Below are 15,105 nucleotides of genomic sequence, written 5' to 3'. Positions count from 1 at the left end.
TCAATCTGTAAAATAAAGCATGTGGTGTTCAAATCATGCTGGAGGAGCACATTTAAGTACCGGTAATGTTTCCATTTTGTAACTTATTGACCCAGAATCAGAACATGAACTTAATCCCTTGACTGCTGAATGCTGGTGAAATGAGGTCAGTGTGGCATGAGTTTGAAGGGCAGTTACTACTTTTTGTGTTCTTATCAATGGTGACATTGATTTTACTGAACGAAAGTAAAGCAATCCCAGGAGGAAGAAGGGCAGATAACATAGCGATGAGTGACGCCCTGACCTGTACTGTTGTATCTCAAAGAGGTGACAGTCCTTCACGAATGAGCATTGCTCTTCAGCAGCAGTCAAGGGATTAATCATTTTCTCTCCAAAGTTTTGCAACATAATGATTGATTATTACCAACAGCCAAGATTCAGCCGTAACAGTAGACCTATGATGCATTCATAAATGGATGTATTTCTGGTTCAGGAGTTCTTATTCCCGTCACCGTCTCCATCACTTCAAATCCTACCAAATGCACACACACATACACACACACACTCCCCAGTCATCTCTTCCAACATAATGGGTGCTGGTGAGTTAAACTTCATGCAGGCTTTCCCTCCCTCCTACCTAGTGACTGGGACTGGCAGTGGCAGTACGTGAGGCCTTTTGGGAAATATTTACCAAGCGCTTGTTCTGTTTTACACTCTGTGTGTGTGTGTGTGTGTGTGTGTGTGTGTGTGAGGGGGTACTTGACTATGTGAATGGTTGAGAGAGAACGATCCAAGTCTTTACTGAGGAGGAAAGAAAGAAGCTCACACAGCAGCTTATTGCATCCAGCTCTTAGGCAAATGAATAATCTTTCTGTTGTTTATTGCCCATCCGACTACACAGGCCCATACCAGGGCTAGCAAATAAAGGATTCAGAATAAATGTAGGAAATGATAATGTTTTATGTAATGCTTACCTTGCAGCTCTAAGCTCATTCATATTTTATAATATGTGTAGCATAGCTTAATTGCAGAATTATTAAATAATTAAAGATACAAACTAAGTAGAAATACTATTTTGAAATTAACAACTTTCACAACATACACACAAACTCAGTCACCCCCCATCTCACCCTGTCACACATATACAATGATACATGCTCATGTATGTGCATAACCTGCACAAAGACAGCCTTAGGGAGAAAGACCAACAGTTCAAAATATTGTTTGAATAGAAATGTTTAGAGATCAGATTTGAAAGATATGACAACTGCAAATGTTTGGAAGCTGAGTCTTTGTAAAGGGGGATTTCAAATGTGTGTGTCAGATGAACACAAGCTAGGGTGGGGTGGACTGTTAAATCTTTACAAGGTCAGATAGGTTAGAGGCTACAAGACCAGTCGATGAATCGAAACGTATGATAGAGTATTTTGAACTTTATTCTGTCTGACGTTGGAAGCCAGTGTTACTTAAGTACACGGCTGTACTGTTTGCAAGAGGTTTTCAGGATCACACAACCTGCTGAGTTTTTAACCTTCTGTAGATGTTATGTGTCAGAAGAAGGCAGACTCATTGATAATTAACTGCAGTAATCTAATCAGGAAAGATCGTATGAAGCGGCGTCTGTTTCTGTTGCATCATCTGTGGGATATCTCCTGACTGAACTGATTCATTTGAGCGTGGGAATGGTAGTTTGTCACATGATTTCATAGCTTGGAGCTGATAATGAACGTCCGATGTCCGTGTGTAGTATTATTATCATGTAAACGGCAGAAGTACAGTTATATCAAGCCAGATGAAATGAAATACTGTGAAAGAGAAAAGGCGTGGCACATGACACCGCTGTTGGGGAGAAGAAGGGGTAACAGTGGAACTCAGATACGCGAGTGACAGCAGCGCGAAATAACGGCTGCCGTGGTCTGACCTTTTTCGCAGGGTCGGTGGTCTGACTTTTTTTCGCAGGGTCGGTCGGCTCGCTCTCTCTCTACTCCTTCCACTCTCGCCCCACTCTCTTACCTCACCTCATTCCTCTCTCTCTCTGTCTATGCTGAGAGAGTGGTCGTGTCACCAGACCCGTTTCCTGTGACCCGGTTTCTGCCCACACGTACCTACCCTCCCCCATTTTTGTGACATAGATGTAATTATGCTGTGGTAGAAGAACAGTATACGTAGCCTTCATTTAAATGAAGGTGGTGGTGATAAAGCGTTGGGAAGTATTACACATTATTTACAGCCTGGCCGTACTTCTATGCAGGTCCCCCGCCCCACCTAAAATATGGCTCTGTGTGTGTGTGTGTGTGTGTGTGTGTGTGTGCCTGTGTCTGTGTCTGTGTCAGTGTGTGTTTGTCTGTGTCTGAGGGTTATCGCCGAATAGTTTGTCTTTACACCTTGGCAGAGCAAATGAAAGGATTCTGTTTCCCCCTTAAAATAACGTTTAATTTTGATTCCGAAATATTAAAGATTAAATCCATTGTCTCAGTGTGTTCTCAGCAAAAGAAATGGGCATCAGTTTTGAAGTCACACTGTCAAACGAGTGCTGAAAGCCTGAAAATCCCCTGCAGCCTATCTCGCCCGGCAATCCGGTGTAGCATCCCAGACTGTCCCCCACCCTGGAAACGTTCCCGGGGGACAATCTGACCGCAGGAAATGTCCACCGGGCGCGCCGATATGTATGTATTGAGTCTGTACCTATATTGATGTAGGCAGTCAAAACACGGTCCTCTATCTCTGAAGCATTTTTGGCAAGGGGGATGTTACGGGATACATGGGGGTACATTTCAGAACGAGGCTAAAACCCAAGAAAGGGAACATTTTGGCTGCTGACAATGTCCGCAGGGGACATTATAAACGGTGAGAAAGTCCCCGGGAGACATTTCCAGCGGTCAATTTGTCCCCAGGTTCCCAGGTGGGGGACAATCTGGGATACTACATCGGAAAGGCAGCAGAATCTAAGCTGAAAGGCTGTACAGCGAAGCTGCTTCCCCCCCCCCCCCCCCCTCTTTTTTTTTTTTTTTTTTTTTTGTTTTGTTTTGTTCGGCCCAGCAGGGCTTGGGCCGAGCGTTGGCTACGTTAAAACGGTCATGCTCTTGGTATAAAGGACCGACTAATATGAGAAGAGAAAGAGGGAGCACGTGAGAGAAGGAATGTGTCATACGCAACATGCAGGTACCGATGGCGCCGTTCATTCTGACCTGCATACAGCGGTCGCATTCGTGCTGGTACGCACGTCGTCCCCCGCCGACTGTGGTCATTGGCATGTACACACACAACCAGCTGGCCCGTGGGGGGGAAAAAAAAAAAAAAAGAAGAAAAAAGGTTCACAACGAAATGATAAAACAATCGTGCTGTTCGAGTATGACGCGACACACAAAATTTCCTTACAGCTGCAACAGTAATACTAGTCTACAGTCTAGAAACAAAAAACCCCCAGTAATATCACGGGTGTGTCTTTAATGTGCCGTACGTTATACGATAATGATAAGATATGGATACTCATTATACAGCGCCAATCCTCGGTCGGAGACCAAGCTCTAAGCGCTTTACAAACACGAAGTTATTTGCACAACAGGCTGTCTACCTGGGCTGAGCCGACTGACGGCCGGCTGACATTTGGGCGCTCATCATTCGTTTCCTGTGTCATTCAATCAGCCTGAGATTTCAGTCGCGCGCACACATACTCACACAGACATGTAGCATTTTACGTGTACGACCGTTTTGTTTATTTACCATGCCACTCGAACACTGACATGGATTGCAGGATATTTAACGTGCGTATTCGATCTTTTGCGTGCACAGTATACAAATGAAGGGAGTTCAGGTGACTAACAGCTCTGCACATGGGTTGACTTGGGGTCGAGACCGGAAAAAATCTCTACCCTTTTCCAACCAGGCGCTGTCACCTAGATTCGAACCGCGGTGGGACCCTCAGATTGAAACTGTGACGCTTTAACCACTCGGCTAAAGCACGACCAGAATTTGATTTGTTGTTGTTGTTTTGTTTTGTTTTTTGAGGTTACGCAAATTACGTTTAAAACCAATGCAAAACCTCAGTACACGGCCCTATTACTGTATTACATAAATAATCAGCAGGAAATCCACAGCCATAGTAAACTAATTTTATGCACAACGATCGTTTCTTGCAGGGTCAGGGATAATTTAATTGGAATACAAATTTCAAAGAGTTTGCCCGGCCGGCCATGAATGATGGACATTTGGATACTAATATATCACCATCTTCACATGAAGTAATACACATTTAGCCTTCACACGCATGCATACTTACACGCGCGCGCACAGCAGCGAACGTGGAGTTCACCGATACAGCATCAACACTCTCCCACCCTTACCGATTTTACTCTCTCTCTCTCTCTCCACATATTAACGATCTTGCCAGGCCTTCACCCCTTTTACAAACAACCCGTTTACGACAGACCCACCACACCCCCACCCCACATCCCCTCCCACCCCCTTTAATTCAAACACTTGCCAAACTTCACAGACGAACGGACAGTCAGGACACCGCCCCTCAATGTCGCCGAGTCATGGGTCAAGGCCGATAGGTCGTAGAACTTTCAAAAAGGTGTCAAAAAACATGCGGGCTGACCCATAATAATCATACGCTGCAACACATCTGCTTTGGAGAGAAAAAAAAAAAACTAAAGAAAAACTGATTAAAAAAAAAAAAAGGAACAATTGCCTGACTGAAGTATGAACACAAAGTGCTGGTCAGGCCTTTAGAGTCTATACATAGTTTGACCATTAACACGAAACGCAATAAAATAAACAAACAAATAATTAAGTACATTCAAACACAATCATTATAGGGAATGATATGCAGAAGGCAAACGATTGAAATGAAGCAAGAATAAACATGGACCTCTCCGTGTCGCTCAGCCGCGAATTTGTGTGCACCTACACAAGGATGAATACGTATGTACACCGACCGTGCAACACACACACACACGCGCACGCACGCACACACACACACACACACACACACACACACACACACACACACACACACACTGACACACACACACACTTTTACGTACACACAAGGCAGAGGCACACGGCACGCGCGCGCACGGGGGCACACTGACAGATACACACTGCACCCACACACGCACACACACACACACACACACACAACACACATGGCACGCACGTACATACACACACACACGCGCGCGCGCGCACACACACACGTCGTAAATCAACTGTACTGCCACATCGAATACTGAAGCCTAGTTGTGATGTACGAATCAAAACAACTCAAAAACAAAGCTACATCAAGCTCGGGAAGAAATATATGGGCACATCAGTTGGAAATGGAATGTTAAAACAAGATCGACTGAGGGGGTTCTAGAGGGAGCGGAGGTGTTGGCAGGGGGAATGGGGGCAGGGAAACGGTAAAGGGGGATGCAGTTCATTGGTTTGATGGACAGATGCTGAGGTGACAAATTCAAAAGATGACTGACCCGTGTCCGAACTGAAGCCTGGCGAATCTGGACTTGCTTACGTGTTCTGTGGGTGCAAACGTTATCCGAGCTACATTACTTTCTTTATAGCAACAGTACTTTCTTTTGACGGTAATTACGGTAATTAAAAAAAAAAAAATCATATTTATGGTTTACTTATCCCTGCCAACTTTTGTCTTGGGTACAGTGCCCCCGTTTGGTTTATTTGTGGCAAATCTAGTGTATGTGATGCTGTATCTTATTGTGACTTGTTTTATGCAGTGTACTTAGGAACTAACATGTATGTTTCAGTATCGGATCTTTTGTATTTTTCTTGTTCTTTATTTTCATTGCCAGGCAATCTCATATTTAGTTCATGTATATAACGATCCTTTTTTTAAATAGCATGCAGGTCAGTTACTGCCTAAATAGCTATAATTTCAGGCTCTGGCAGTATAAAAATGTTAATAACTCATCAACAAATATTTTGGCGCATTAAAAAACAAAAACAAACAACATCAAAAAACAAAAAACAAAACAAAAATCATTTTATTAAAAGAAAAATCATACAAAAAGAAATTTCTTTACTCGGGCGAGACACTGAACAGCTGCCATTCAGTGACTATGATTTGTTTCCAAAGCTGTAAAGTTGTTGCAGCAGCTGAGGTCGTTTGGTGCCATACTCAGGTGGAGTGATGGTTTTTGTTCCCGAAGCTGTACCATCCTAGAACAAATAACTATTAGAGAGAAAAACCCAACAACAACAACAACAAAAACAAAATCAACACCAAAACACACACATAAAACAACAATTGACAAACAATCACAAAAACAAATCAAACGAACAAAAATTAACAGAGAAACATATTTGGAATCCCGGCATTATAGCAACAATTTATTCAGTAATAATTTCAATGCAGACGGGGTTGAAAAAAAGTATCATCGTTCCCGCCGGATGTGTGAGTTTATATACCGTTATACATGACTGAGCCGCGCTTGTATGCGTCAAGGTTGTATATGTCACCGTGTGTCACAGTGAGGAGGTGTGAAGCGGAAAGTAAGCAGACTATGTATAGACTGAAGTGCATGTGGTAAATCATGGGAGTCCATTGCGAACCGGATGAAGACTCCAGAATGAGGAATGGGGTGACGGGCGCAATAGCCGAGTGGTTAAAGCGTTGGACTGTCAATCTGAGGGTCCCGGGTTCGAATCACGGTGACGGCGCCTGGTGAGTAAAGGGTGGAGATTTTTACGATCTCCCAGGTCAACATATGTGCAGACCTGCTAGTGCCTGAACCCCCTTCGTGTGTATATGCAAGCAGAAGATCAAATACGCACGTTAAAGACCCTGTAATCCATGTCAGCGTTCGGTGGGTTATGGAAACAAGAACATACCCAGCATGCACACCCCCGAAAACGGAGTATGGCTGCCTACATGGCGGGGTAAAAACGGTCATACACGTAAAAGCCCACTCGTGTGCATACGAGTGAACGCAGAACTGAAGAAGAAGCAATTTGGCGGGTCAGTCGAAGGTTAAGCTCTCTATAAATAATTTACAACAATAATAGTGGGCCTAACACAGGACCAGTACTACATACAATTACCGTCACCGAATTGCAGTTATCGTTTAAAAAAAAAACTTGACAAAACAAAGATAAAGCACTGAACTGCTGTACTGATTCAAAATATTCTCCAGCATTACCATAGGTGGCGCTTCAAAAGCACGCTGCTAAAACAAACTATGATTTCTGAATTTATTACGCAAATGATTACTTTTACAAAGCGATGTTTCTGCCCGATTCAGTACCACACCGGCCCGCCGGCCCATCACTGAAGTTGACGTGCTGCATCGGCCGGCTTTCGTCAGTCTTTCTGCATCGAACACTGAAGCGTAAGTGTCAACTATTGATGAATGTAATGCAGTTTCAAAAATGAATCATAAGATAAATTAACATGAAATAACACAAAATGAAAGAGAGAGGAACAAAACAAACAAACAAACAAAAAAACAAAAACAAAACAAAATCAAAACAAAACAAAACAAAAAACAAAACAAAAACAAAACAACAACAACAACAAAAAAACCCAAACAAACAAAAAAACATCGTGTGCTACTGTACATGTTGACCACTACCACTGAAACCGGCCGCGGAACATTTTCTTCAATGTCACAATACTCGTTATATCTGGACAACTGTAGAGTCTCCATTGGGTGTTCTGCGTTTCGGGAATATAGTTTAAAAGAGAGGTAACAGGTAATGGGATATATTATATGTGATAAAGCAAGATCCTGCTTTTTGTTCGCAGACGGCTGGCACTTGGCTGTCCCACGGTAAGACAATCGATGGGAGACAACCGTCTTCCTAACTGTTTCTCCTTTTGACAAGTGAGTGCAGCTTTGTAAATTACGTCCCTTGTATGGGAAGTTTTTTTTGGTTGAAAACATTAAATGTTCAAAGCACTTCCGGTCGGTGTGACTTGCAGGATCCAAGATACGGAGCGACGCCGAAATTACAGCAGACGATAGAGCGGACAGAAAACTGTCAATATGGTTTGTACTTTTTAAAAGATTTAGATTAGGCGATAGTATAGGTATTCAGTTCGATTATAATTGTTGCTGGATCCGGTTTAGTATTAAAGCGAGACGAGTTCAGCTTGCCCAACGCATCGGCTTCGAGGCGAAAAGGAAAGCCCAGAAACTATGAAAGGCAAGGCCAAAATGAAAAGCAAAATGTAAAACCGACCAACAAATTATCAAAATTACGAAAAAATGTTGCCACAAACCAGTTGACATTCCTGTTAACTTCCGAGAGCTTAGCTCTTTGAGTGCATTCTTTTTAGTTGGTTGGTTGGTGCCTTATTAATTTATTTTGTACTGATGAAATTTCTCTTTGTTTAACTTTAACACAAGTTTAAGAACCCATGGCAACAGGAGTGTTGTCCTCTGGCAAAATTCTGTTAAAAAAATTCATTCTGTCAAGCATGTCGTGTTATGCTACTGTCAGGCATCTGTCTGACAGTTGTGGTGAAGTGTGTGTGTGTGTGTGTGTGTATATATATATATATATATATATATATATATATATATATATGGATTTGTCCAAATGCAGTGGTGCCTTCTCGAGAAACTAAATGAAACCAAAACTAACTTTAAAGTCTTTTCAGTTTCAAATTAGCACTGGCATCCAAAGCAAACTCAGTAGGCAAGTCATTTATTTAAAACAGGGCAATTCAAATCTATCTTGTTCATGCTAAATCTGCAGAACCCAAGAATTAAAGAGTCCAGCTTCCTTCCACATATAACCCTGTGAACTGACTTCCCAGACCTCAAATACAGATGCATACTAGATATTGTACTTCCACGCAATACACATGATCACACACAATCAATGATATGCCATTCCATTACATATTGACTTGTTGAACACTTGGATTAGTTAAACTGGGGCATTTCAGGCTTGGCATAATGATAAAATGCCAGTATCAGATATAAATTCAGTGTACATATTACTGACCAGTGTCTGAGGCGTTGTGGACAGTGTTTGACTAATTGATTATAGGACAATCGACACACTTTGATATTTTATATCATACAGCATGCACAGATGATTAGTTTATGCAGAGTATATTGACCTATAATAAGTATAATGGAATATAGGCACCAGAGGGTTTGCCACCAAGGAGGTGCTTCTTAGTGGTTGGATACGAGAAACCTGCCAACACTGGAACACTTGGACAATGCACAGGATACATTATTAGGACACACTATTAATTATTGTGTGCAGAGTATATTGGCCTACAATGGAGCAGCCATCATTGCCATGAAGGGCAAGAACTGTGTGGCCATTGCCGCCGACCGAAGGTTTGGTGTGCAGGCGCAGACAGTCAGCATGGACTTTGACAAAGTCTATGAGATGGGGCCACACCTCTTCATCGGCCTGCCAGGCCTGGCCACGGATGTGCAGACAGTGTAAGTAATACCTAAGGGTAGGCTCTGAAGGCCTGACCAATGCTTTGGGTGTATTTTTTATTCTTATTTCTTTTTTGAGCTGGTGTGGTGTAGTGTTTCTAGATCAGTCTGTACGGTTTGACATCTCCTTTGATATTAAATGAAACTGAAAACTGACGGTTGAAGACCTGACACTGCTTTTCTCTGCTCTATGGCTACAGGGACCTCTTGTCAACTTGGGCAATGTTCACTTTGTGCAATACTACTTTTAATTTTGTTGTTTTCTTTTACTTTAATTTTAAAAGATACGTGTAATATTTCATGTCGAAAATGATTAAAGAACAATTAGGAAAAAAAAAAGTCATGATTTTGTTTTTGATAGTGATTGAATATTCAGAGATATGTTATTTGCTAAGAAATACAATTGATAAATATGCAGAATTTATAATCATGATGATTATCTGTTATTGTTGAACATCATTAAGGATCCGAGCAAGAGCAACTGATGAATTTCCAGGTTCACTGAATGTTTTTGTGTGAAAGTAATGTCAGTTCTTATAGATAGTGCATGAAATAACCCAATCGTAAGAGAGCAAAACTTGATGAACCAGTGATTTTGTGTTGATGACAGAGCACAGAGACTGAAATTCCGACTAAACCTGTACGAACTGCGAGAGAACCGCAAGATCAAACCCCAGACCTTCATGAGCATGGTCTCCAACCTACTCTATGAACGCAGGTCAGTGTGTGTGTGTGTGTGTGTGTGTGTGTGTGTGTGGTTTCAATTATTGTATCCTCCACACCCCAAAAGGGGCAAGAGGATTAAACTTCTTTGAATCTTTTGACTGCTCCAAGTGTGCAGGGACATCTGTTAGATATTTTGTCCTTTATCTTATTACTAAAAAAAAAAAATTATTAATGAATTTGAAAACAAGAAATTGCCAGTTCCTCAGCTAATCTGCATCAGGATTTTGTTCTGTGTTATGATTGTCTTCTTCACCCATCTTCATGTCACGCCTTGCAGTTTTATCTCTGGTCTGTGTTCCCTGCTCTGTTTGTCTCTTGTCCAGCAGTTCATTGTAGCTCTATTTCAAGAAGACAGGATACGAAATAAATAATGATTTTATAATATCACACAGAGAATTGAGGTGTGGCAAAACATTTATCTAAAACATTAAACATGACATAGAAGAAGGAGAGGGAGGGAAAAAAAGAAATATTTTGGGACAGTTATCTTAGGGAAACAGAAGCAGAACACATTTGCATTGATCAATATAGTTCAGAGTTATTGCCATATCAGAATCAGAAGTCAGGAAAATAAACATGATCTTTTTTAAAGCCAGGACGTGTGTGTGTGTGTGTGTAAATATGTGTATCCTGCTAATTTGTGTTATAATGAAACAGTAAAGATGTGTATCCTGCTAATTAATTTTGTGTTATAATGAAACAGTAAAGAGACACATTGCTCTTTATTGAGTAGCTCTTTTTGATTTGTATTCTTAGTTTGTATCTCATTTCATTGTTAAGCTATAGGTGCAAATTGCAGCATCCTTTGTAACAATCTAAAAATATATACTGAGTTGATTTTATTTGATGTATACATATGTTTATGTATACATGTTTATGTGCATGTTTCAACAACTGACACTGGCTTGAATGCCAGCTGTGATTTATGTAAAGCATGGACAACTTTTGGTTCTGTTAGCTGCTTTATTTTTCTCTCTTCTGCTTCTTTAAAAAAAACACACCCAAAAACCCTGCTGTGTTTTTGTTGTTCTACATGTATATTTTGTCTGATGTCAAATTGTAATGAAATAAAATATAAAAAAAGAAGGAAAAAGAAGAAAAAAGGATTGTGTTTGTGCTGCTGCCAGGTTTGGGCCCTACTTCGTGGAGCCAGTGATTGCAGGGCTGGAGCCGAAGACCTTCAAGCCCTACATCGCTTCCATGGATCTGATTGGCTGCCCCATGGTCACTGAGGACTTCGTTGTCAGTGGCACTTGCTCTGAACAGATGTATGGCATGTGTGAGTCACTGTGGGAACCAGACTTGGTAAGACATCACTGTGTGTGATGATGACATTAGGTATTGGTGTGATTGTGATGCTTTGGTATGAATTCAACCCATGTCTCATGATTGATAACATACTTACCGTGACCCAAATTTAAGACCCTCCCGTCCTCCCTGCTTCCTGTTCTCCCTGCTCGCTGCCCTGGTGATGGCATATTGCCGTCAAAAGAGGGCGCTAGCCAGCGGGACAAAGGGGAGGTTACCTACTTCCAGGAGGTTATCGGCCGTAGTTTCATTTTAAAAAGACCCTTATTGGAAAGAATCAGTGGATGCACTACCCTAATGTAAACAACCAGGATTATTATCACTCCTAACTGCTGATAGAATGTGGAATATTCACAAGATTTGAGGGCTGTCTTCAAGCTTTATTAATTTTTTGTTGTTGTGTATTTGCATTGCTATGATTTGACTGTATTTAAAGTCCAGATTTGTTTGTTTCATGTGAAATAGTGAAAATATCTGTTGGTTATGTGGCTTTCGTTTGATACTGATCTGAAATAAGTGAGTGATAATGACCTGGCCATTGAATAGAATATGGTATAGAATGTCTCTATTACCAAGTGTACTGGAGACACAAGGAGTATTGAGGGGGAGGGGATAGTACACAAAAGTACAAACATGAATTGGACATCATATGCAAACACAAATAAATAGGACTAACCGTCATTGCTCTGACTGTTATTGTCACATCTACAGTGTGCATGCAAAAATTTCCATAATGCACCAAGCATGCATTAACATGTATTGTGTACCTGATCTTCTGCAGTGTGGATGTATACACACCAAGTGCATTAAAGCGCTCAATACTATAACAGTCTGCACATTGGTTGACCTTGAGATCTGAAAAATTCTCTCCTCCTTTAATCCACCAATGCCAACACTGAAATCAAACCCAGGATCCTCAGATTGAAAGTCAAATGCTCTAACCACTGGGCTATTTGAAATTTGAATGATATGGGTGGAACAGTGGATGTTGGTAGCTTGAAGTATCATGCAAGCTGGCACAGTTGTCATATAAAAGTTGGGAGGATATAGTGTTGAGCAAGCATGTGTGTGTGTGCAGGAGCCAGATGATCTGTTCGAGACCATCTCCCAGGCCTTGATGAACGCCTTTGACCGTGATGCTGTGTCTGGTTGGGGTGCCGTTGTCTACATCATGTGAGTCATTCTTTCTTTTTCTTACTGTCATTCATGGGAGAGAGGAAGAAAAAATCCAGTCCAGTGCTTCAGTTTTATTTCAACAATATGTCAGTTTTCAAGTGTTGTAGTCTTAGATTGCAGCCATTTTTTTCTGTTAATCATATAAGAGAGGGAGAGATACTCAAATTATATTCCATATATATGTTAGTTTTCCAGTGTTGTAAATTGTCTTGGTTGCAGTTATGTGGGAACAATCCCATGTACAAATTTGTCAGCCTGCAGTGAACTGTAAGCAGACCTGGTATGTGTTCAGCCAGTAATTTCGTTGTGAAGTACCAAAAAGCCTCTACATACTAAATTGTGACCCACTGGTGCAGAGGGTATGATTCCTGTTCTGTGGAAAATATTACAATGCTGAGGTGGAGAAATCAAAAGTGGCTGTGGCTAGTTACCTCCCTCCTGCTTGCCAATACAGCACCCTCTTCTCCTGCAGTCAACTTTCATTCCTGCAACCTATTTAATTAAATGGCTTAAAAAAATCTTTATTTCTTCAAATTGTTTTTCCTATCATTCCTGGGTTCAGTTGATTTTCTGTTGTTGCATGATGTCCTGTCTTCCAGCAGGATGCAGGAAATCATACTCATTTGGGTGATCAGGTGAAAATTAAGCAAAGATTGTATTTGATTGGCGGACACGCAGGCCATGCTAGCTCTGGCCTTTCTGCCGTCATTTCTCATCTCCTCCTTTGCCAGTCAGCCAGCCAGTAGATAGTAAAATTTCAAAAATTTATGTGGAAAAGACAAAGGAATGACTTTTCTGCAAAGGAAGGCTTTGTGTTGAAATAAGAAAAAGTATATCAGCTTGCAGCTTAAAATGTATCAAGCAGGCAAAACAGCATTGTAATGATTCCTTTTGTATTTTGCAGCGAGAAAGACAAGGTGACCAAGAAAATACTGAAGACCAGAATGGACTAGGTTAGTAGATGGCTGGATCATCAGAATGACAGATTCTCTTCATCGTTCGTCACATTTTGGGGCTGTGCTGCTGACACCGTGCACACTACTATCCTGTTGTCCTCACTGACTTTCATGTGATCATGGACAGTTGTCAGCATCATTGACTATACTTTTGCATCATTTATGTGTGGATGTTACTACAATAAATCTGTTGAAAATCTCCTTGGTTCTCAAATGCATCATTTGTGTGTGAATGGACAACAGTAACCAGGTTGAAAACCTCCTCAGTTCTCAAGTGCAACATTTATGAGTGGATGTTACAATGAATGGGTTGAAAACCATCTTAACTCTTGAGTAATTTAGTCATTTTCGGTTTTGAGAACAAAGAAAAACAAACTAAATCAGTTATTCCAGATCTGTTGTGGACTGAAAAGGACAGGGAATTTCAGATATGTTAAGCTGGAGAACTAAAAGCTCTTCCACTGTATTTCCCTGTTGAATTTGAGAAGGCAAAAGATTCTATCATCAGTGGAGGAGTGGAGAAATCGTACAAGGACATATTTGCTTAAAATAAGAAATGAATGTACTGAGGTGGATTTCCAGAAATAAAATGAAAGCAGACATGAGATCTTGTACTTATTTCTGTGTTCAACTGGAAGCCAGTGTAATTCTTTTAAGGAGAGTCTTATCAATGCAAGTTGCAGAGAGAAACAAACATGTATGTATGTGCATGTCATACTGACCAGATATGGTTAAGTAGAATGGCATAAAGGAATAAAAAGTCAGCTGACTGCATTCAAATTCTTTACTATAAAGTCTCTGTATCACAGACAAGGACTGGTGACCAGAGTTATTCTGGACTTACAAACACGTGAAAGACAAAGTAAATTCATCATTAAATCACTCAAAAATGACAAAGATGTATAACTTCCCCTTAAAAAAACAACACAACACACACACCAAAAAAAGAAAAAAAAAAGAAGAAAAAAAAAGCAATTTCCTTGAAATAGCCTCAGTAACCAGACATTTCCAAGTCGATTAGCATCGTCTTCTGAAAGTTATCATTAGGAAAACCCTCACACATATGCTAAAACATGCACTCCATAGTTAAGATTCAAGGTGGTGTCAAAGCATGTAAACCGATCCATATACAATACACAACCAATAATATGAAAAACAAAAAAACCCAGCTACATATAAAACTAAAGCAGAATGGCATATTTATAAACATGGCAAGAAGTAATACTTTTGATAATCCTGAAGCAACTGTCAGTCCTGAGAAAGTAACCATGGTCACTGGAAGGAAGCACATACATGAAATTGGCTTTCACCTTTTAAGGCAATTCTTACCAGATGCACTGTGCAAAATTTTATTGCAACATAACAATAATGTTGTTTACATTGATATAGTCACAAGTCATCCACAATACATGCATATGAACACTTATTCTGCAACAAATGCCCTCTTCCAATCTTTTCAACAACTACAAATTAAATAAATAAAGAAAAGAAAAAATGAGACACAGTTCATGTGCCTGTGGAGAGGAAGGGGTTAT

At 40.7% G+C, this 15,105-nt stretch overlaps 1 protein-coding gene across 1 annotated transcript; it reads left to right on the top strand.

Annotated features, from left to right (window-relative positions):
- The first annotated feature begins 7,857 nt into the window (after nt 1–7,857).
- Nucleotides 7,858–13,771, top strand: LOC143294099 (proteasome subunit beta type-3-like). The gene is made up of 6 exons (XM_076605530.1): nt 7,858–7,985; nt 9,220–9,404; nt 10,015–10,122; nt 11,258–11,435; nt 12,517–12,611; nt 13,519–13,771. The coding sequence occupies exons 1-6, from the start codon at nt 7,983–7,985 to the stop codon at nt 13,565–13,567; spliced, it is 618 nt and encodes a 205-aa protein (XP_076461645.1). The 5' UTR covers nt 7,858–7,982; the 3' UTR covers nt 13,568–13,771.
- Nucleotides 13,772–15,105: the final 1,334 nt, after the last annotated feature.

This window comes from Babylonia areolata, chromosome 19 (assembly GCF_041734735.1).
Source record: "Babylonia areolata isolate BAREFJ2019XMU chromosome 19, ASM4173473v1, whole genome shotgun sequence".
NCBI classification, from domain to species: Eukaryota; Metazoa; Mollusca; class Gastropoda; order Neogastropoda; family Buccinidae; genus Babylonia; species Babylonia areolata.
The sequence above is the reverse complement of the archived record's forward strand: the minus strand, read 5'-3'. Positions and strand labels throughout refer to the sequence as shown.